Source organism: Rhinoraja longicauda, chromosome 5 (genome assembly GCF_053455715.1).
Source record: "Rhinoraja longicauda isolate Sanriku21f chromosome 5, sRhiLon1.1, whole genome shotgun sequence".
Lineage (NCBI taxonomy): Eukaryota > Metazoa > Chordata > Chondrichthyes > Rajiformes > Arhynchobatidae > Rhinoraja > Rhinoraja longicauda.
This window is the reverse complement of record NC_135957.1, coordinates 47205254-47226092: the sequence shown is the minus strand read 5'-3', so window position 1 is coordinate 47226092 and position 20839 is coordinate 47205254. Positions and strand designations below refer to the sequence as shown.

At 43.9% G+C, this 20839-nt stretch overlaps 1 protein-coding gene and 1 long non-coding RNA gene across 3 annotated transcripts in view; one reads left to right on the top strand and one right to left on the bottom strand.

The window, feature by feature from the left end:
* LOC144593615 (fibronectin type III domain-containing protein 4-like) overlaps positions 1-3566 on the bottom strand; it is a 153717-nt gene extending 150151 nt beyond the window's left edge. The window contains exon 1 of one of the 2 annotated variants that reach the window (XM_078399458.1): positions 2990-3566. In XM_078399458.1, the coding sequence (XP_078255584.1) occupies positions 2990-3065 (76 nt within the window). In that variant the 5' untranslated portion in view covers positions 3066-3566. The remainder of the gene's footprint in view (positions 1-2989) is intronic. The other variant, XM_078399457.1, reaches the window with a different exon arrangement.
* Positions 3567-3770: 204 nt separating this feature from the next.
* On the top strand, positions 3771-20583 carry LOC144593997 (uncharacterized). Its single transcript, XR_013547315.1, has 3 exons — positions 3771-3816; positions 11621-11672; positions 19992-20583. It is a non-coding gene; the product is annotated as an uncharacterized LOC144593997 (long non-coding RNA).
* Positions 20584-20839: the final 256 nt, after the last annotated feature.

Genomic DNA, 20839 nt, shown 5'->3' with positions numbered 1-20839 from the left:
GCAGTACTTTCTCCTTATTAATAGAAGGCTAGTAGGCTGCATGGGAACATCATCTGTGACCACACTGTCACGGTATTTTGAAACAAGCTGGCTGAGCGCCGATGAACAGAACTACTGTACTGGATATCTATTAAGTAGTGACAGGACCAGAATGAGAATTAACCTTGCCTTCAACAATATGCCCCTCACAGGTGAATCTTAGGGTTATAATTTGTGGACAGATTTGTGCACAGTCCCTGGAGAGCCAAAGTTCCGTCTTCACATTGAACCCTCCTCTGTCATGTCGTGTGCTACCACCATACTGCAAAAAAAGTATCAGCGCAGCTCTAACCTGGACATCCCCGAGGTGCTATAAGCTATTATCACCAATAGAATTGCACTTCCTACAATCTGTAACTTCGTAGTGCAGCAAACAGTCATTCTGCCATTAGCATTGCCGGGGGATCAACCGTAGTTCAACAAGAAGTCTAAGAGTATGCCAAGAGCACCACATGCATACCAATGAAGAGAAGAACTACCTCCTTTGTCAACAATGTCCACAACTTACAATGATTTAAAAAAATATTCTGCATGCACTTCACAAAATTTGATTTTTATTTCCAGTAGTAGCTTTTAATCGATATAGGTATGTTCTTTCTTTTCATATAATTTTATTAGTAGGATAAATTGGAACCTTGTGATACATTGATCAGCTACCTCAATTTAAGCCTTTAAGCCTATAATTTGCAGACAGACCATCCGCACAGGTTAGGTTTGCATGAATTGTCACACATGTTAGCTTGAATGACCGTCACACATCTCAGTCCTGAATAAAGGACACTGTAAAAACAAGTAGGATGAACATGAAATTATTCAAGGAAACCAGATTATTGAATCCACTTCCAAACGCTAAATCACACTGTTAAAACTCATTAGATAAACGTGTCACTGGAGGATCAATCGTAGAACCTGGTTTTGATTAATGGGTAAAACAGTTATCCACTGCGTGAAGCTGGTCTTTTAAAGTAATGTGGAAGCAAATGCCCATGTCACATGTGCTCAATCACAACACTATTGAATACCGAATTTCCATTCCCTCCGAGTTATTTTCATCCTTTTCCTAACACCTGTTGGCCTTCCTACATTAAACATTTCCGCTGACCGATAGAATTTAGCAATTACGTTTGATCAATACAGTGCTGGAATTTATTTTCCCTACAATTTGGTGCCAGCCATTTTATTTATTCTAAACATTCATTTTCATTTCCCTACTCATCCCAGCCCGGCTATCTTGTGTTTTATAATCACTCTTTATGGCCAGTGCCGCTGCAGTAACACTGACTGTTCGGGAGGATGGGTTTACCGACGTCTACTCTCACGTCCTTGGGATGAACTTGACAAACAGTGTTTGTAGGAGAACAGCGGGCTTCGCTCATACCCTCTTGCTGAATACAAATATTTTCCACATAGATGTGACTCAAAATTTGACGAACTGTGCGTATAAACCATGACCCATTTTCTAAGAATGTAAATTAATTCATTATTGTACAAACAATATTCAGAACTTTAGTTATCTAACAAGCAACTCCGTCCCAAGCTGTAATTTTGGTACTTGGTTGAAGCAACAGTCATTACAAGAAGTAAGTGAAGAACATATTGCATCCACATTTTATTTTCCAATTACTCTAATAATGAATTAAACTTTTGGGCAGGCATCTTCTTCTAAATACCCATCCATACACATGTATGCCATTGCTTATTAAAGAGGTGATATATAAATCGACGGTGTAGATGCAAAATGACGCCCGGGGACTGCACGCTTCTGAGGCTTCATCAGTTCACGCTCAGTGCAAAGCGTTGGGAATAGACGTGCTGGACATCATGACTAACACGGGAGCATAAACCATATCCTTCTCCTTCTACCGTGTTTCAGTCACGTCGTATGAAGCCGGAGAATGACATCCTCCTGAACTGTCTATGCTTATCTCGCTACCAACTTCGCGGATCGTTTCGTTCTCAGATTTTGCAAGTCTGCTGTTCTCTCCCGTTATCTCTGAGCCTTTACTCCCCAACCTACCCCTTAACCTCCCTTTATTGCCACCTGTTTATTCCTGCTCATTCACTTTCTATCTGATGGTAGACCCCCTCCCCCACCTCCCCTCCCGCACTCTCCCACCGCCACACAGTTTTCTGCGTTGCTTCGTTCATCGCGCCTTTAAGGTACTCCTTATGGCCGGATTTCGCCAGCCCCTAATAAAGTCTCAATCTGAAGAAGGGTCCCGACCCGAAAAGTCGTCTGTCCAACCCGCCCTCAGATGCTGCCTGACCCGCAGAGTTATCCAACACTTTGTGTTTCGTTCAAGATTCTAGCGTCTGCAGTTTCTTGTATCTCCTAATAATGTCTCGTTCCCTAACCCTATATCACCCCTTAATTTCCAGCTTCGAGGCAATCTTCCACTGGTTTCTCCTTTCTTTTACATTCCCTGTCGCTTCCTCCGTTATTAGCCCATAACCAATAACCCATGGTTATTGCCATCTCCATTTCTCGTCAAAGTTGCTGCTTCACTCGCCGGTGATTCTGCTCAACACCGGTTGCTGCATCTTTCCATCTGTCTAGGGGGGTCACGGGATTACTTTCTGATCTCCTTTAACTGCCCTCTTCTTGTCCCTAATTCTGTTTTCCCTATCTATTCCCATGCTGTCATTTCCATTAAACTGGAAGGGCCGATCAGCCGAGCCCTGGCCGAGGTACAAGTAATTCAAGGGCGACCTGACGGGCCATTCCACTCCATTCCATTCCACTCCACTCCTCGCTGAGCCCTTGGCGCAGTTCTCCGACCTGCCCACTGCCCCCCCCCCCCCTACCTCCTACCCCCTACCCAGGTCACTGAACCCGACTTGCATTCATTCACCTGGGGGAATGCCGCCGAGGAGCAGGGCCATCAAAGTTACAGCATGCATTCCCGCGAAAGATCATGTATTTAAGCTAAAAACATCAGAACCCACTTACTTGCCGTCACCAGGCGGAATTCACAGCTAAACAACACCAGCATTGCGGAGTTCAAGTACAAAGGGAAATGTGCCATCCCGAACGGTCCCAGTAAAATACACACGATGTGTCCAACGGCTCCGAGCGACACATGAAAACAATCCCAGCGCCGGGTCTACGAGCAGATGCCGGGAGAGAGAAGACGATAAATAATTCTCTCGCTGTCTCCCATTGAGTCCGGCGACAGGTTCTCAATCCCTGGGGCCGGGGTGGGCGCACGGCAGTGGAGGTTGGGTGGATAGTTCACCAGGATGGGAGACGTTCACGGGGGAGAGAGAGAGGGGGGGAATTAAACTACCCCTCTGCATTCACAAATGACATGGTGCTGGGCGGCGGGTCCAGAGTCAGAGCGGGGGGGTCGGTCACTCAACACAGGCCGGCTCATTCACATGGGAACGGGCGGGCGGGCGGGCGCACTGCGAGGGATCTCTCGTCCTGCCGTCCGGGAATAAAAAGACCACCCTTTCCCGCTTCGAGAGAGGTAATAAAGATCAGCCCGTCTCCTCAGCGAGAACTGAAACTTCCTCCGTAACGTGAGGGGTCGGGAAAGCCCGCCCGCCGCTGGCAGCGATTGGTTTAGTGGGAAGGGCTCTCTCCAAGGGCGGCCAGTGAGCGCTCGCTGACGGGCTGGGGGTGGGGGCTGGGGGTGGGGGCTGGGGGTGTGGGGCTGGGGCTGGTGGGGGCTGGGTGCTGGGGGTGGTGGGGGTTGGGACGGGGGGCTGGTGGGGGCTGGGGCTAATGCCACCGCAGTCCGAGCGGCCGCAAGGAGCAGCTGGCGGGGCGGCGGAGTGAGTGCGGGGAGGGAGGGATGGAGGCAGGGAAGGAGGGAGGCAGAGAAGGAGGGAGGCAGGGAAGGAGGGAGGCAGGGAAGGAGGGAGGCAGGGAAGGAGGGAGGCAGGGAAGGAAGGAAGGAGGGAGGGAGGGAGGGAGGGAGGGAGGGAGGGAGGGCGGCCCGGGAGAGGGAGGGAGGGAGGGAAGGATGGAGGGAGGGAGGGAGGGAGGGCGGTCCGGGGGCGGGCGGGGAGCGGCTGCAGCGGGAACGCGGCGAGGACTTCATCTCATCTGCCTACTTTCTCCGGCGGGGCCGAGGTACAGAGGCGGCTCGGCAACGACTTTCTGCAGAGTTGGCTGCTGCCACACTCGCAGACAGACAGACAGGCCCGGAACGATGTCAGGTCCGGCATACGCGCGTAACCGTAAAACAAGCGCCAAAACCCCGCAGAGATTGGAAATAACCTTCACCGCCCGACAACTTCATTCAAAATAATTTCTTAAAAGGCTGCATTCTAGTCGACATTGCTGTTGAGTATTGTCATCAGGCAAATTGGTAATCGAATTGGTAATTGAACCAGGGGCAGAGTGAGAGATCTCAAGATTGGTGATGCAGTTAAGAACTGCAGTAGCAGTCACATCAGCACCAGTAACGTTTTCAAATAAAAGTGACATAAATAAACTTAAACCGCCGTGGGCGTTGTTAAGAGCCATGCCAGATGAAGCTGCCGACCCAATAAGATAGGGCATTTTGATGGGAATTCCAGAATGAGCTGTTTAGAGAAATGCTTAACCAGCCTGCCCAATACAAAAACTGTCGTGCCCGAGTGTGAAACCAACATTTAATATCACCCAGATCAAATCCGGCTGGAATGATCTGAAACTGACCCTTCAATTCCGATCTGTTCCATTGAAACCCGAAGGGTTTATTGCAACAGCTCCTCGTCATTGTTATATAACGGGACCTGATTTATAAAAGTAAATCTCCACAGTTGGGGAGGGATAATCGTTGGCTGTCGAGAAGTGTGCTCCCTTAACACCTGAAGCAATTCAACTTCACTGTGCTGCTCAGCAGACCAAAGTGAGTCGTTGGAACGGTACAGTGTCCACCAAACTACCCTCAGACAACATCTTGCCAATGTGTTGCTCATGTTGCTGATGGAATGTGGCCAGGCCTCCCAAAGCAAAAAGTCAGAAACATCCACAGTGAAAAAAATGGAGTGGGTACCTCATTCACAGATCAATATAATCTGTTAACCTACCAGGAAGCTACCATAGTGAAGACAGTTTAAGCGTTTACACACATTTGAACTTCATTGCGATAGAACATCGCGATTGCATTATTAAACTGATCACAGATTGGATCACAATGATGAAAGAGCTTTGTAATATTTAATACAGGATGATTGCATCAAAATGTAATATCAAATGGTGAATAAAACCCTAAAGGCAGACTGCAATATTCTGAAAAAAATAAAGTATCAAGACAGCGTATTAACATATATATATATAGATACATAGACAATAGGTGCAGGAGTAGGCCATTCGCCCCTTCGAGCCGGCACCACCATTCAATGTGATCACGGCTGATCATTTACAATCAGTAACCCGTTCCTGCTTTCTCTCCATATCCCTTGATTCCGCTAGCCCTAAGAGCTTTATCTAACTCTCTTTTGAATGCAGCCAGTGAATCGGCCTCCACTGACTTCTGAGGCAGAGAATTCCACAAATTCACAACTCTGTGTGAAAAGGTTTGTCCTCACCTCAGTTCTAAATGGCCTACCCCTTATTCTTAAACCGTGGCCCCTGGTTCTGGACTCCCCCAACATCGGGAACATGTTTCCTGCATCTAGCGTGTCCCTTAATAATTTTCTATGTTTCTGTAAGATCCCCTCTCATCCTTCTAAATTCCAGTGAATATAAGCCCAGTCACTCCATTCTTTCATCAAATGACAGTTCCACCATCCCGACAATTAACCTCGTGAACCTACACTGCACTCCCTCAATAGCAAGAATTAGGAGACCAAAACTGCACACAATACTCCAGGTGCGGTCTCACCAGGGCCCTGTATAACTGCAGAAGGACCTCTTTGCTCCTATACTCAACTCTCTTTATAGCCAACATGCCATTAGCTTTCTTCACTGCCTGTTGTACCTGCATGCTTACTTTACTCGTTCTCACCTCACAAACAGCTAACAATGACCTGTTTCCTTTATCACTGTTACTTTTTGTTCACATCTTTCATTCATTTGTTCTATATCTAGGGCAATCCCAAGAAATTTTATAGATACATAAAGGGGAAAAGAGAGAGTGGGACCCGTCAGGAATCAGAGTGTGTGGCGCCACGGGAGAAGGGCAAGGTCCTCAATGAGTATTTCACCTCTGGATCTACCGAGGAGAAAGACAGGAGGACAGAGGAACTGCGGGGCAGTAAATGGAAGTGTCTTGAGGGTAGTCAGTATGACAATGCTGAAGATACTATCGTGAATGAAGGTAGACAAATCTCCAGGGCCTAATCAGATATATCTGAGGGCATTGTGAGAAACCAGGGAGGAAATTACGGGAGCACTGGTATACATTTACTTCGTCTTTAAATACAGGAGAGGTGCTGGAAGTTTGGAGGGTGGCGAATGTTGTGCCTCTATTCAAGGCTAAAGGGTAAATGCTGGGAACTGTAGGCCAGTGAGCTTAACATCTGTAGTTGGAAAGTTGCTAGAGAGTAACTTGAGGGATAGAAGTTACAGGCATTTAGGGATAGTCAACATGGGTTTGTACGTGGGAGGTCATGTCTCACAAATCTGATTGAGTTTTTTGAAGATGTGGCCAAAAAGGTCGATGAGGGCAGAGCTGTAGATGTTGTATATATGGACCAGCAAAGCTTTCAACAAGGTTCTGCATAGTAGGCTGCTCTGAAAGGTTAGATTGCATGGGATCCAAGGAGAGGTAGCTGAATGGATAGAAAATTGGCTTTGTGGAAGGAAGCAGACGATGATGGTGGAAGGTTGCTTCTCGGACTGGAGGCCTGTGACTAGTGGTGTGCCTCAGGGGTCGGTGCTGGGCCCATTACTGTTTGTCATCTGTACCAATGATTTGGATGAGAACCTACACGGCAAGATTAGCAAGTTTGCAGGTGATACAAAAGTGGGTGGTTTTGCAGATAATAAAGATGGTTGTGAAAATTTGTAGCAGAGTCTTGACCGATTGGCCAGGTGGGCTGAAGAATGGTTGATGGAATTTAATACAGAGAAATGTGAGGTGTTGCATTTTGGGAAGTCGAACATGGGCAGGACCTAAAAGTGAATGGTAGGCCTCTAGGGAGTATTGGAGAGCAGGGCGATCTAGGAGAGTAGGTGCATGGTTCCTTGAAGGTGGAGTCCCAGGTAGAAAGGCTGGTCAAAAAGGCATTTGACACATTGGCCATCAGTCAGAGTATTGAGTGTAGAAGTTGGGAGGTCATTTTGCAGTCGTATAAGACATTGGTGAGGCTGCATTTAGAGTAATGTGTTCAGTTCTGGGCACCATGTTAAGCAAAGATGTTGTCAAGCTGGAAGATGTTGTCAAGATGGAAAGAGTACAGAGAAGAATTACAAGGATGTTGCCAGGGATAGAGTATCTGAGCTATAGGGAGAGGTTGAGTAGGCTGGGACTCTATTCCTTGAGGCGTAAATTATATATTTTAGAGCTACTAATTTAATTGAAAGTCCAGTCACTGTTTTATAGTCAAGTTGAATAACCAGCTTGTGCAAAAGGGTATGAAAACTGGCAAACAAATAATTGAACTGTTTTAGGGGTTATTAAGGAATTACCATTGATCTACTCCGTAAATATCCCTCAACCACTATCAAAATCTAGCCTCATGGCTTCTACTACATAACTCTGCGAATAATTTTCTCATGTTAATCAAACAAGACTGTTTGGAAATTGTTCATTTTTAAATTATATTTAATGCATTTAACTCATCATTTGTTTTGATTCCATTATCTTTCCTCTCATTGTTTAGTAAAAGCATTCAACAAGGTTCCGCATGATAGGCTGCTCTGGAAGGTTAGATCGCATGGGATCCAAGAAGAGATAGTTGAATGTATAGAAAATTGGCTTCATGGCAGGAAGCAGAGGGTGATGGTGGAAGGTTACTTCTCGGACTGGAGGCCTGTGACTAGTGGTGTGCCTCAGGGTTCTGTGCTGGGCCCATTACTGTTTGCATCTACATGAATGATTTGGATGAGAACATACATGGAAAGATTAGCAAGTTTGTAAATTTAGTTTAGTGTAGAGATACAGTGCGGAAACAGTCTCTTCGGCCCACCGAGTCCGCACCAACCAGCGATCCCCGCACATTAACACTATCCTACACTCACTGGGGACAATTTTACGCTCATACCAAGCCAATTAACCTACAATGTCTTTGGAGTGTGGGAGGAAACCGAAGATCTCGGAGAAAACTCACATAGGTCACAGGGAGAACATACAAACTCCATTCAGACAGCACACATAGTCGGGATCAAACCCGGTCTCCGGCGCTGCAAGCGCTGTAAGACAGCAACTTCACCACTGCGCCACCATGCCACCCGGTGATACAAAAGTGAGTGGTTTTGCAGGTAGTGAAGATGGTTGTGAAAAATTGCAGCAGGATCTTGATCAATTGGCCAGGTGGGCTGAGGAATGGTTGATGGAATTTAATGCAGAGCAATGTGAGGTGTTGCATTTTGGGAAGTCTAACATGGGCAGGACCTACTCAGTGAATGGTAGGGCTCTGGGGAGTGTTGTAGAGCAGAGAGATCTAGGAGTGCAGGTGTATGGTTCCTTGGTGGAGTCGCAGGTAGATAGGATGGTCAAAAAGGCATTTGACACATTTGCCATCATCGGTCAGAGTATTGAGTATAGAAGTTGGGAGGTCATATTGCAGTTGTATAAGACGTTGTTGAGGCCGCATTTGGAGTATTGTGTTCATTTCTGGACACCATGTTATAGGAAATAGGTTGTCAAGCTGAAAAGAGTACAGAGAAGATTTACAAGGATGTTGCCAGGGCTAGAGGGTGTGAGCTATAGGGAGAGGTTGAGTAGGCTGGGATTCTATTCCTTGAAGCACAGGAGGATGAGGGATGATCTTATTGAGGTGTATAAAATCATGATTTATACATTGAGGTGAATAAAATCATTCAGCCCAACTGGACTATGATATTTCTCTCTCCCTGTCTGCCTGCATTTGGCCCATATCCATCTAAACCTTGTCCAACCATGTACCTGCCTCATGTGTTCAAGACCATTTGTTACATGCAGTTTCCAGCACTCTCCGTTTTTATTGCATGTTGAAAGAGTAAATCATCCTACATTTTATTTCATTTGCTTTTTATATCTGTTGTGGAAATGTTCCCTTTTGCAGTGCATCAAGAGAGAGTTAGATTTAGCTCTTCGGGCTAAAGGAATCAGGGAATATGGGGAAAAAGCAGGAACGGGGTACTGATTTTAGATCAGCCATGAACATATTAAATCATGCTGGCTCGGGGGGCCGAATAGCCTACTTCTGCACCTATTTTCAATGTTTCTATGTTTCTTTGAGAGGAATGGATCGGGTAGATTAATAGAGTCTCTTGCCCAGAGTGGATGAATTGAGGACCAGAGGACATAGGTTTAAGGTGAAGGGGAAAAGATTTAATAGAAATTTGAGGGGTAACAAAGGGTGGTAGGTGTCTGGAACAAGCTGCCAGTTGAGGCAGGGATTATCCCAACATTTAAGAAACAGTTAGATAGGTACATGGATAGGACAGGTTTGGAGGGATATGAACCAAACATGGCAGGTGGGACTAATGTAGCTGGGACATGTTGGTTGGTGTGGGCAAGTTGGGCCAAATGGCCTGTTTTCACACTATCACTCAATGGCTTTAGTAAGTTGACTGATCTTTTGTTCCCAGATTTTCCTATTACTCTTTCTATTTGGCTCTTTATCACTCTTCTGGAACCATCTTTATTTTACCTCCTTCATTTCATTTCCTTTGCTAAAATGTGTTTTCCCTCCACTCTTGTGGTTCTGCCTTTCTTTTGCATCAATCATTCATTTCTCCTTTTGTGCTTCTCTCCATAAGTGTATCCGACTTTTTAAAAGGTCGTGATTTTTGTTTTATGGGAAATTATCACCTTTTACAGATAACAAGGTTCTGAAGAAGCCATAATAATGAAAAGTTCATTTTATATGTTCGTATGAGCAAAAATAGGAAAGAATATGTGCACATTGTATGTAAAACTATTTCCTCACATGGTATATTAAAAAAAGCAGAAGCCCAATCCAATTATCTTACATTTCTTTGGCTGCTACAAGAAAGTGTGACAGTTCCCCCTCTCTCAGATGCCGCTCTGATCCCTATCAGTGGCTGACAGGCCAGGAGAGGACATTCCTCAGTGTCATTGGTAACAGCTGGGTCCAATTAGCTGCCATCAACTTGGCCCATCTGGACCTTGTCAGCCTACTCCTTATAAAACCCCAGCATTTCAGGAAGAGGGAAGAGGGAAGAGGGAAGAGGGAAGAGGGAAGAGGGAAGAGGGAAGAGGGAAGAGGGAAGAGGGAAGAGGGAAGAGGGAAGAGGGAAGAGGGAAGAGGGAAGAGGGAAGAGGGAAGAGGGAAGAGGGAAGAGGGAAGAGGGAAGAGGGAAGAGGGAAGAGGGAAGCCCTGCTAGCAGTGTTCCCCTGTTGCAGATTTGAGGAAGACCAAGTCATTGGGACAAACCTGAGACCACGGACACCACTGTGTGAAGAAGCCCTAAAAAGCTAGTATCTCAACTAAGGCTGAGACTGTGGCCATGGGAAGCCCGATATGGCATTGCCTCTTTCTACCCATGGACAATGAGAGACTGTGCCCACACACAGAGGCAAAGACTGATCAGAGTATTACCCAGAGACTGCCAGTGCCATCTCTTCAAGCCCAAAGTTGAGATGCCAGGATAAGTCTGGGACTGCTAGTGCCTCCCCCTTGCTTTGAGACCAAGACTGAGCTGCCGGGACAACCCTGAGATTGCCAACGCCAGATCACATGCACCCTCTTGACGAAGGACAGTGCCCCCATGCGGTCCTGGACTTTCTTGTCACTGTAAATAAAACATGTCACATGTGTTCACCCCACTGCGGGTGTCGCTGTAGTCACTGCCGAAGCTGGCGTCGTCCCTGATGCCACAGATGATAATAAGAGAAAGCAAAATGCAATATAAACATCCAACCAGTCACTATCACAACTCACTTTTAAGCATACAAAGGAGTGTAGTTGGGAACTAAATGCTACATTTTGTTAATAAATCATCATATATTTGATTTACTGTTAAAAGTTTTCAGTCCAACTTGGGTAAAATAAATTAATGAGGTTGTGAATACTGTCAAAATATTAAACGTTAGCAATTTTTAAGATAAAGACCAAAATAAAGTGTCGTACTCAACATTTCTTAAGTTCAGTTTTGGGAAGATTAGAGAATGTTTCTGAAATAGAGAATGATGTACTTGCTGAGAAATCTTGTTCATTATACTACCTCCATTGAACTATTGCCTGTGGTTAACATTTTTGGTTCATTATTTCCAGTTGTCATTTCACAGCAAACGTACTTTCCGTGGTTTCACTTATCTTGCTTACATGCAATATTGTAATATCTCACTAAGCTCAGATTTTGGATCATTTGGCAAGTACCCACTTGTTTTTTAACAGGTTTTGCCATCATTGCACTCTGCTCATTCTCTTTCTCATGGTTATTATTACCCAAGACATTTTCCTATCCAATAATTTCAGTTTGGAATAAATGCATAAAAAAGAGAACCGAATATGCATGTTTCTTTTTCTACAGATGGCAATGTTCGATGCATGTAGCAGATGTGGTCATTACTGTTTTCATACTGGTAAGTACATGAGATTCCTCATCCTTTTTGAAGTGGTGATAAAAATGCACAGAAGAGAGTCCTCCAGAGTCACTGGAGCGCAAGAATAAGAAATATGTTCATTATTTTTGCACAGAAGCAGCAAATGGCTCTGGTAGTTTGCAAATGTACTTCAAAATGCTGTAAATGAATTATAAATGGCTGCAGGTAACATAAAGGTCACTTCAATCAATCATGTCAGAAGATGTTAGAAAGGCAATTGCTAAGTTAAAGAGTTTCAAAAAGGAAAAGGATGGTTTTGTTCTTTCAGTGGATACTTAAGCATGAACTACATGGTGTGGGTCTGGAGTCGCATATGGACCAAACCTTGTAAAGCCATTCACTGTAGGACTAGAAGTTGCACTGGATATGGATCAGGCACTGTGGAAGAAATGTTGGAAAGGTTACTGGACTAAATTCAGTTTCACAAATTGCCATTGGGGAATTCTAACATGTACTTCTAGGTAGCTAGTCCAATACCAAAACTGCAGTTTATGATCATAGTTTAAAAATTGGGAGTTCGTAAAAGACTAATGCTGCCTCAATGAACACTGGACTAGAAAAATAATTCAAAAGGATAGTATGTGCAACCAAAGCATTAGAATAAATGATTTAAGAGCAGTCTCTAAATAATTATTCAACACAATATCAAGTATGTACATGCATTTGTCTCTTTATTCTGTGACTAATGATATTATTAATATGTGCAAGCTGTAAGCTTGTAATGCTTGTATTATAAGTTTATAGATCCGCTGCCTATCTTTGCCAGACACCCGGGTTAAATCCTGACCTCGGGTGTTGTCTGTATGGAGTTTGTGTTTTCTCCCATTTAATTAATCAATTTGACCCTACTCTGTCATTCAATCATGGCTGATCTATCTCTCCCTCCCAACCCCATTCTCCTGCCTGCTCCCCACAACCCCTGGCACCCAGTTGAGGCAGTATTGTATCTGCCTCAACTTCTTCATCTGGCAGCTTGCTCCATATATCCACCACCCTTTAGATATTTTTGTATCAGATCAAGTTTTAAATTGTGATTATTCTAATTCTGATGACAAAAGTTTCAATGGTGCTGCTTTCCAAGCTGAAACATAAATCATATTTTGTACCATGGTTGACACCAATGCCATTTCTGGAGAGGTTCTCTGGCTTTGTACAACATCTGTGGAATTAATAGGTTAAAATCTTCTCTTCCATAACAAATTTATTAATGAACACGTGATGCTTTATTGTGCAGACCATTTTCAGAAAGGCTCACTTATAAAAATTAAATTCCTTTCCAGCATTTAATATTGTTGAAAGATATGTATTCAGTTACTGTGCATAGAAAAGTGCATATAACAGCTTCACTGCAAACTGTAGAACATTTTATTCCATTAATTGAAGCAGTGGCAACTTGGTACTTACCGCACAAGAGTAACGGGATAGCATGTCATATTAATAACAGAGCACGGTGTGTTTAATGACCCTTAGTTTTAATGTGGAATTCAGATAAATCCGTGGCTTATCTAATGTGGTACTCAATAAAATAACATTGCAGCAAAAGAGCCATGAGGATAAATGTGGAGAGCTGCCTACTCTGCGTGGTGGCTCCAGCACTTTGTGTCTTCTTTTTAATAGAAATACTTTAATTTACTTGAGCTTCAGATGCCTCATTGTTAAGCTGTTAGGTTTGCCTATAAAAATATTATGTATGTATGTACTGAAATAAATACTAGAAAGGTAAAGAAAACGTCAAATTGAATGTTCATTCAACTTGATAAAAATGTGGAATACTGACTGGTTTGAATGTTTTCGGGGGGTGAAATATGGACGGGTAGTTTTATTCACTGGTTCTTCTGATGCTTTTCATTGTAAATAGCAATTTTTTGTTTTCTGGAGACTGATTTGAATTAAATGTTTAAATGTGACAGAAGAATTCTGCATTTGTGCATATAAACTCGAGTCCTTGTCACCTGTAAGATTTGCACTATGGAAAGGATCAACAAATCCTGTGCTTACTGTAAATGAGAAGATTATAAGTCTTTCTGGATATCCTGTAAAGGAAATTGAAAAGAGGCTGATACCTGGAAGTTAGATTTTCAAAGGTAGTCAATGCTGAATTCTTGATATGAAAAATGGTATCAATCTAATGGGATAGGCAATCTTTCAGATTTAAATTCTGAGAGAGTCTCTCTCTGAATCTATTACAAATCTGTTTGCCTGGCACGTGAAATTGGTGCATGTACCTTGTGTTATTGCCCGCCCAATGGAAATTCTGTAACAATGAATGTCAATAAAGTCAAAGGTTGAAGCAGCCTCTGTAACCCAATATGGTATTTTACCCTTGTAGCAGCGTTACTACGAAGAAGGCTAATAAATTTGCATTATGCATAAGCACAGAGGTTGGTAGGAATCAACAACTGCATTGAACCTAATTATAAAAATGTTAGATATTTACAAAACTAAAAATAATCAAAACTGACATATTACTAAGCTGGTGTCAGTGCAACCCCAACTGGTTCAAAATCTTGATGTAGTTAGCAATTTAAATTGAACCAAATCTATTGTCCTTAAGTGTATTCATCAAATTATTTATGAACATTAAATTTCTGTTTATTCAACATGCTGGACGAGGGGACATGGTAAACGATGGGTTTTATTACGATAGGAGTATAATAAACCGTTAAGCCTTTAAATTGTTGTGCCCACACAACAGATGGAAAGACTGAGCAAAAGATTCGTAATTGTAGATACTCAGAAATACATGCATGCACGTGCACACACACACCTTTCAACCAAATTTGTCTATGCCAACTAAAATGCCCATCTAACTTCCTCAACAACCCTTTGACTCATTCATCCAAGCTGATATCAAATCCAATTGGCTAATTCACCTTGGATTCCAAGTGCACTTTCATACCAACGTACCATAAGGGACTTTGTCAAAGGCCTTGTTTATAAACAACTTCCACTGCCCTGTCCTCATCAATCCTCTTAGTGACTTGTTTAAAAAATATATCAGATTTGTGAGACACTAATTCCAATGCACAAAGCCATGCTGACCATCCCTAATCAGCCCATGTGTAACCAGATGCTGGCAGATTCTGTCCTCAAGAATCTCCTCCAACAACTTGCCCACCACTGGTGTCGGGCTCACTGGCTTGTAGTTCCCTGGCTTGTACTTGCTGCCTTTCTGCAAAATATGGTTCAACATTAGCTACCTTTCAGTCTTCCAGAACCCCCCTTGTGACTAAAGATGATGCAAATATCTCTGCAAGGGCCTCCATAATTTGCTCTGTAGCTTCCCACAAGGTCTAAGGATTACTTGGTCAGGCCCTGGGGATTTTTTTTACCTTAAAGTGATTTAAAACCACCAGTACCTCCTATTTAATAATTGTTATATGACCTAAGATATCCTCTGACTCAATTCCTGAGCTACCATGATAAAAAAAAAAGTATTAATTTAATATCTCTGCTATCTCTTGTGGTTCTACACAAAAATGGCCATGCTGATTTTTAAGGGATCTATTGTTTCCTTAACCACCCTTTTACTCTTAATGTACATGCAGAATCTCTGGTATTTTCATTACCTTTCATGCCAGCTCCATTTCACGACCTCTTTTTGCCCTCCGGATGGCTTTATTAAGCGTACTCCTATATTTCTTATACTCACAGAAGGATTTGATTGACCCCAACTACCCAAATCTGATGTATGCCTCCATTTTCCTGACCAGATCCTCAATATCCATCATCAACCATGATTCTCTAAATTTGCCAACTTTAGCCGTCTCCCTGATAGGAACATGTGCCTCTGTACTCCTGCTATCTCACTTTTGAAAGCCCCCACCTGCCAGCTATCCCCTTACTGCAAACAGATTCTCCTGATCAACTTCTTCAAGCTCCACCCACTGCCTCTAAATTGGGCCTTGCTGATTTTTGAACCTTACTTTAGGACCAATAGAATTATGGTCAGATTATGTTCACTGGTCCCAAAGTGCTCCCTAACTACTGAGTCTCCCTAACACTCTAGCCCCATCTGACGTTACCCTACATGGCTGTGTCTCAGAGCTACACCTGGTACCACATACCTGGCTGCTGCTGCTTCCTCCAGCACGGTTACCCCCCCCCCCCACCCCCACCCACCCCCCACACCCCCCCACCCCCCCCCCACCCCCACCCCCCCCCACTTTTGACTTTTGGAATCTCTTTAGCGTGGGCACATCTGGCATGCAGAGCCTACCGTCACTGGTACCTTACAGCACTAGGAAAACCTATAACTCTCCCAAAGCTACCTTCTGACAAGAGAAAGTTAAATCAAGCCTACTCTCTTCAAATGGATAAACTTAGTGGGCTGCCTTATGTATCAGAAGGCAACAGACTACATAATATTGTGTTCTGAAATTGAAGGGCAAGGACTGTGGCCTTGTTCATCAGTTGGTAGATTTCAGAGTGAATATCATTAATGGTGTAGATGCCTTGCATACTGCTCCTCTGTAAGGATCTTATTGGAGAGTTGGTCATGGAGCATCACAGCTATGGCCTGCTCACCTTACGCATGACCTTCTGCAAGCATCTTGCGCTGCTCTGGGTATCCCCTGCTCACCTTACGCATGACCTTCTGCAAAGCATCTTGCCCTGCTCTGGGTATCCCCTGCTCATTCTCCCAGTCATTCTGCTGTCCCTTATACTCATCAAGTAATGCACCCATATCAAGGAGAGATCCGTTTTTGCAGAAGTCTTGAAGACAGTAAAAATAACCTTCAGCCCTGCCATATCACTGCAATCTGAAATAACTATTATTGCACCAACAGCAAAAAATAACAACCAGATGAAATTAGTCAGCAGCTAACCTGTAGGTGATCGATGATCTTTTTAAGTAAGTCTGCTGCTTTCCAGTGCCACTGACACATCTTCAGCTGGGTGAGGTTAAGAAAATACTTTTGATGGAAGGTTAAGCTCTGAAATGTCAGCATTGGTGTCAGATCAGCATCTCCTCTGCTTACGTCTGGCAGACATTCGCTGTCAGTGCTAACACACACACACAACAAAAAGGCAGCTGGCACAATGCACCCTGCACTTTATAATTCCTAGAACACTTTAGGCATTCAAATAAATAGTTGCCACAAAGGCTATTATCTTATTGGTAGGAACAATAGGGCGGCACGGTAGCGCAGCGGTAGAGTTGCTGCTTTACAGCGAATGCAGCGTCGGAGACTCAGGTTCGATCCTGACTACGGGTGCTGCACTGTAAGGAGTTTGTACGTTCTCCCCGTGACCTGCGTGGGTTTTCTCCGAGATCTTCGGTTTCCTCCCACACTCCAAAGACGTACAGGTATGTAGGTTAATTGGCTGGGTAAATGTAAACATTGTCCCTAGTGGGTGTAGGATAGTGTTAATGTACGGGGATCACTGGGCGGCACGGACTTGGTGGGCCGAAAAGGCCTGTTTCCGGCTGTATATATATGATATGATATGATATGATATGAAATAAGACAACTGATGCTCATATGTGTATCACTGTTTTAAAGCTGATATGTTGTCATGACAGGCAGTTCAGAATTTATAGTGTTGTAAAGGACAGCCTTTCAGGATCATTAAAGAAACAACTTCATAATGTATTTTCAATGGATGTTTGGTTGTATTGTTCTGCAGTCACTTAGTTGTCACTGATGTACTACAGTTAAGAACATGTTTGCTACTTTGTCTGACAATTCCGTGGACAGCTGCGGAAATACAGGTTTTCACAAAGATCTTTGCTATTGTCCAGCAGGAAGTAAAATGTTGATGCACTCTTCTGCTGCCATTTGTTCAGTGCCACAAGAGCTATGTGCAAGAGGCTGGTCTGCACCTCAGATTGTGGGAACATCTGCATAACAAAGCAGATCGATCACTGCTAGCAGTGCAATAACCTGCTTGGTGCCGAGGCCACAGTCTGGGAAAGACTGAAGCTGGAAAAGGGGAAAACACCAGCAAATTTAAGATTGTCTGAATTGATTCTGGGATTGATTAACCAGGGTTGCAGTTACATTAGTGGTCAACATTCTCGTTCTCAGCTGATGACCTTTTGCCAAAGCCTGCCAGGAGAAAATTCCATCGGTGTGCAGAATTCATTCATTCTTTCCCCCTTGACTGAAAGCTCCCTCAGTGACGCAGAGTTTGGGGATCCTCAGCCGTACCAGGTGGTACTGTCTGGTATCCCCACCTTGAAACACCAAGGGCTGATTTAAGTTTCACACCTTTTTCCGAGTAATTTTCTGTCTCAATTTCATTTCTAATTCAAAGATCTGTGGGATGGCAAAAGTAAAACAGTCTGAAGTATGACACAAAATGGTGAAGTCACTCAGCAGGCCAGGCACCATCTCTGAAGAAAAGGAATAGGGGATGTTTCGGGTCGAGACACTTCATATGTCTGATGTAGGGCCTCGACCCGAAACATCCCCTATCCCTTTCCTTCAGAGATGATGCCTGACCTGCTGAGTGATTTCAGCATTTTGTGTCTATCTTCCGTGTAAACCAGTATCTGAAGTGCCTTCTTACACACTCTGAAGTTCAATTGACCTGTAGATCCCCTGATAGTAAGTAGCAAGCAGTTCAAGAATTCAAAACAATTCAGTGAGAGATAAGTTTCTTTCACTTGTGTGTTTTAATAGCTGAATGCTACACTATGCATTGCATTTAAAAACACTCTGCTGTTACAAAACAGCATAACCTTTGACTCTGAGCAGTGGCAGACCTGTCCAAAATTCCCTAAGGCTTAAAAAGCCAAATGTTTCTTTTCAACTAATAAATAACTGGATCTTTAGGCAAAGTCTCAGATATGGCATCGAGTCAGCCTGGATCTGTTTTTTACTGATTTTTTTGCAATTTTCAATAATATTCTAGTGTTAGTGTCATAGGGAGATATTGTCCTAACCAAATCCTCTCACTCACATACAACTATTTTCCTTCATTTTCAAAAGATTTCGAGTTCCAGGAAATATGCATCAGGCAAAACAGCTGTTTTTTTAATATGGACCCTACACTTAAGGCAATGATTTCCTTCTCTTTTCTTAACTACTATTTTTAATACACATGTTTTATTCATGCACTGTTGCATGGGAGGGGGGGGGGGGGGGGGGGGACTGGAGCAACACTTTATTACCTGAATTCATATATTTGATTTGATTTGTTCTTGTTACATTTCTTGAAAATATATGGAAATATTTGTCATTTCTTTTCTAATAAAGAGGGAGAGAGTGGATTGCCCAAGCCTGCATGTTCGACAATATCATCAGCGTACTTGCACTAAATCTTATTCCCTTATGCATCTGTACCCTGCGAATGGCTCGATTGTAATCACGTATTGCCTTTCCACTGGCTGGTTAACACGAAACAAAAGCTTTTCACTGTACACATGATAGTAAACATAACGGAAACTGATATTTAAAATTGGAGCCTTGTAGTTATGACAATTGGACTTATGGTGTCACCTAGGTCTCTTGTCAGGCCTTCTTCCCAGATGTGAGAGATGATGTGAATTAAATTCAGAAGTTCCTCTCTGCCGAGTTTCAGGATATCATTTCATTCTGAGGATTCCATCCACTTGTCTGTCTGGGGCAATGAGTGAGAATGGGTTTGCTGGGGAATGGCGTCAAAGTCAATTGTGTCAAGGGGCAGGATCCCAGTTGAAGATTCTTTGAGGTGCTCCTACCAGTGAGCACAAAGATTGTTTTTTGTTTTTTGTTTTTTAGAGATACGGCTTGGAAACAGGCCCTTCAGCCCACTGAGTCCACACCGACCAGTGATTACCCCATACACTAGCACCATCCTACACACTAGGAACAATTTACAATTTTCAGAAGCCACTTAACCTGCATGTCTTTGGAGTGTCGGAGGAAACCGGAGTACCCGGAGAAATCCCACACGGTCACAGGGAGAACGTACAAATTCCGTGCAGGCAGTTTGCGTAGTGAGATCAGGCCTGGGTCTGACGCTGCAAGGCAGCAACTCTACCGCTCTGCCCCTGGCCCCCCATATTATTGTACCTTTTACAAACCCTCCTACATTCTTTGCCCCTGGTGTCCAGGGATTTGTGCTTTGTGACTCATTGGACACATTCCATCCTAGATCCTGAGATGAAATGGAAAATAATTCCAGTGAAGGCCATGGGGAGGAGCGGGGAATGGGCACACCTGCATCAAGTGCTTGGACACCAAGAGCACCTAGCTGCTAATCATCAGGTTCTTGCCAGTTTTTTGAGAGAAAGCACTGCTCCTACATTCCCAATTTCCCTTTTCACTTGGTCTATCCACTCCAGTCAAATTTTGTTATATCCCGCAGCCCCTCGGAACCAGATACTCAGCACCTTCAGCTAATCATACCTAACAGTGAAAGGCACAGTGGACCATTCGAGCAGTTGCTGAAGAGCACACCCTCATGCTTCCAAAGGTTGATTTTGGCCCTCGGTGCTGTAAGATTTGAGAAGTTTTCCCTCATTTGGAAAGCAACACCAAACAAAAGAGCTGCAGTTTGGACATTTTAAACGAGAGACTGGGGCTGATAGCGGAGAAAGGCTGCGGTCAGATTAACAAAGGATGTCACAATCCGTCGGTCCTAAAATGGCCGCAGGACCTCGTGACCAGCCACAAAAAGTAAAAACCTTACAACCCAGTCTCTAGGTTTCTGCAAAGCCACGGCCAGAACAAAGGATGGGTATTGGCCATGCAGAAACCTACGAAACCAGGTCGGAGTCCAGACACTGGGGCGCTGACATCAGCATACTCACAATGCCCCATGCCGACCTAAACAGTTCATCTCGGTGAGGGGGCACAATAGCCCATTGAAAACTGCCTGGTAGGTGATGGGAAACCAGTTAACACCCATCACCTCACAACGAAATACCAATTAACACCGTCTGGCCATCCCCGGTATCCCCGAACATAGGCGCAGATCAGAAGAAAACTCATACATATCTTTTTGAACAAAGAGATTCCAAGATCTGGCGGGAGATAGGACGGGTCAGAAATAGTATAACTGGCCACTACTTTTGGGTGAAAAAGTTAAGTCAACTGAAGTCAAGAAGAGAGTCAGAAGGAAGTCAAACGAATGCAGGAGGAAGAAACGACAGGCAAGAAGAACGAATGCAAGAGAGAGGAACAGGCACGCAACTCGAGAAGAAATACTGCAAA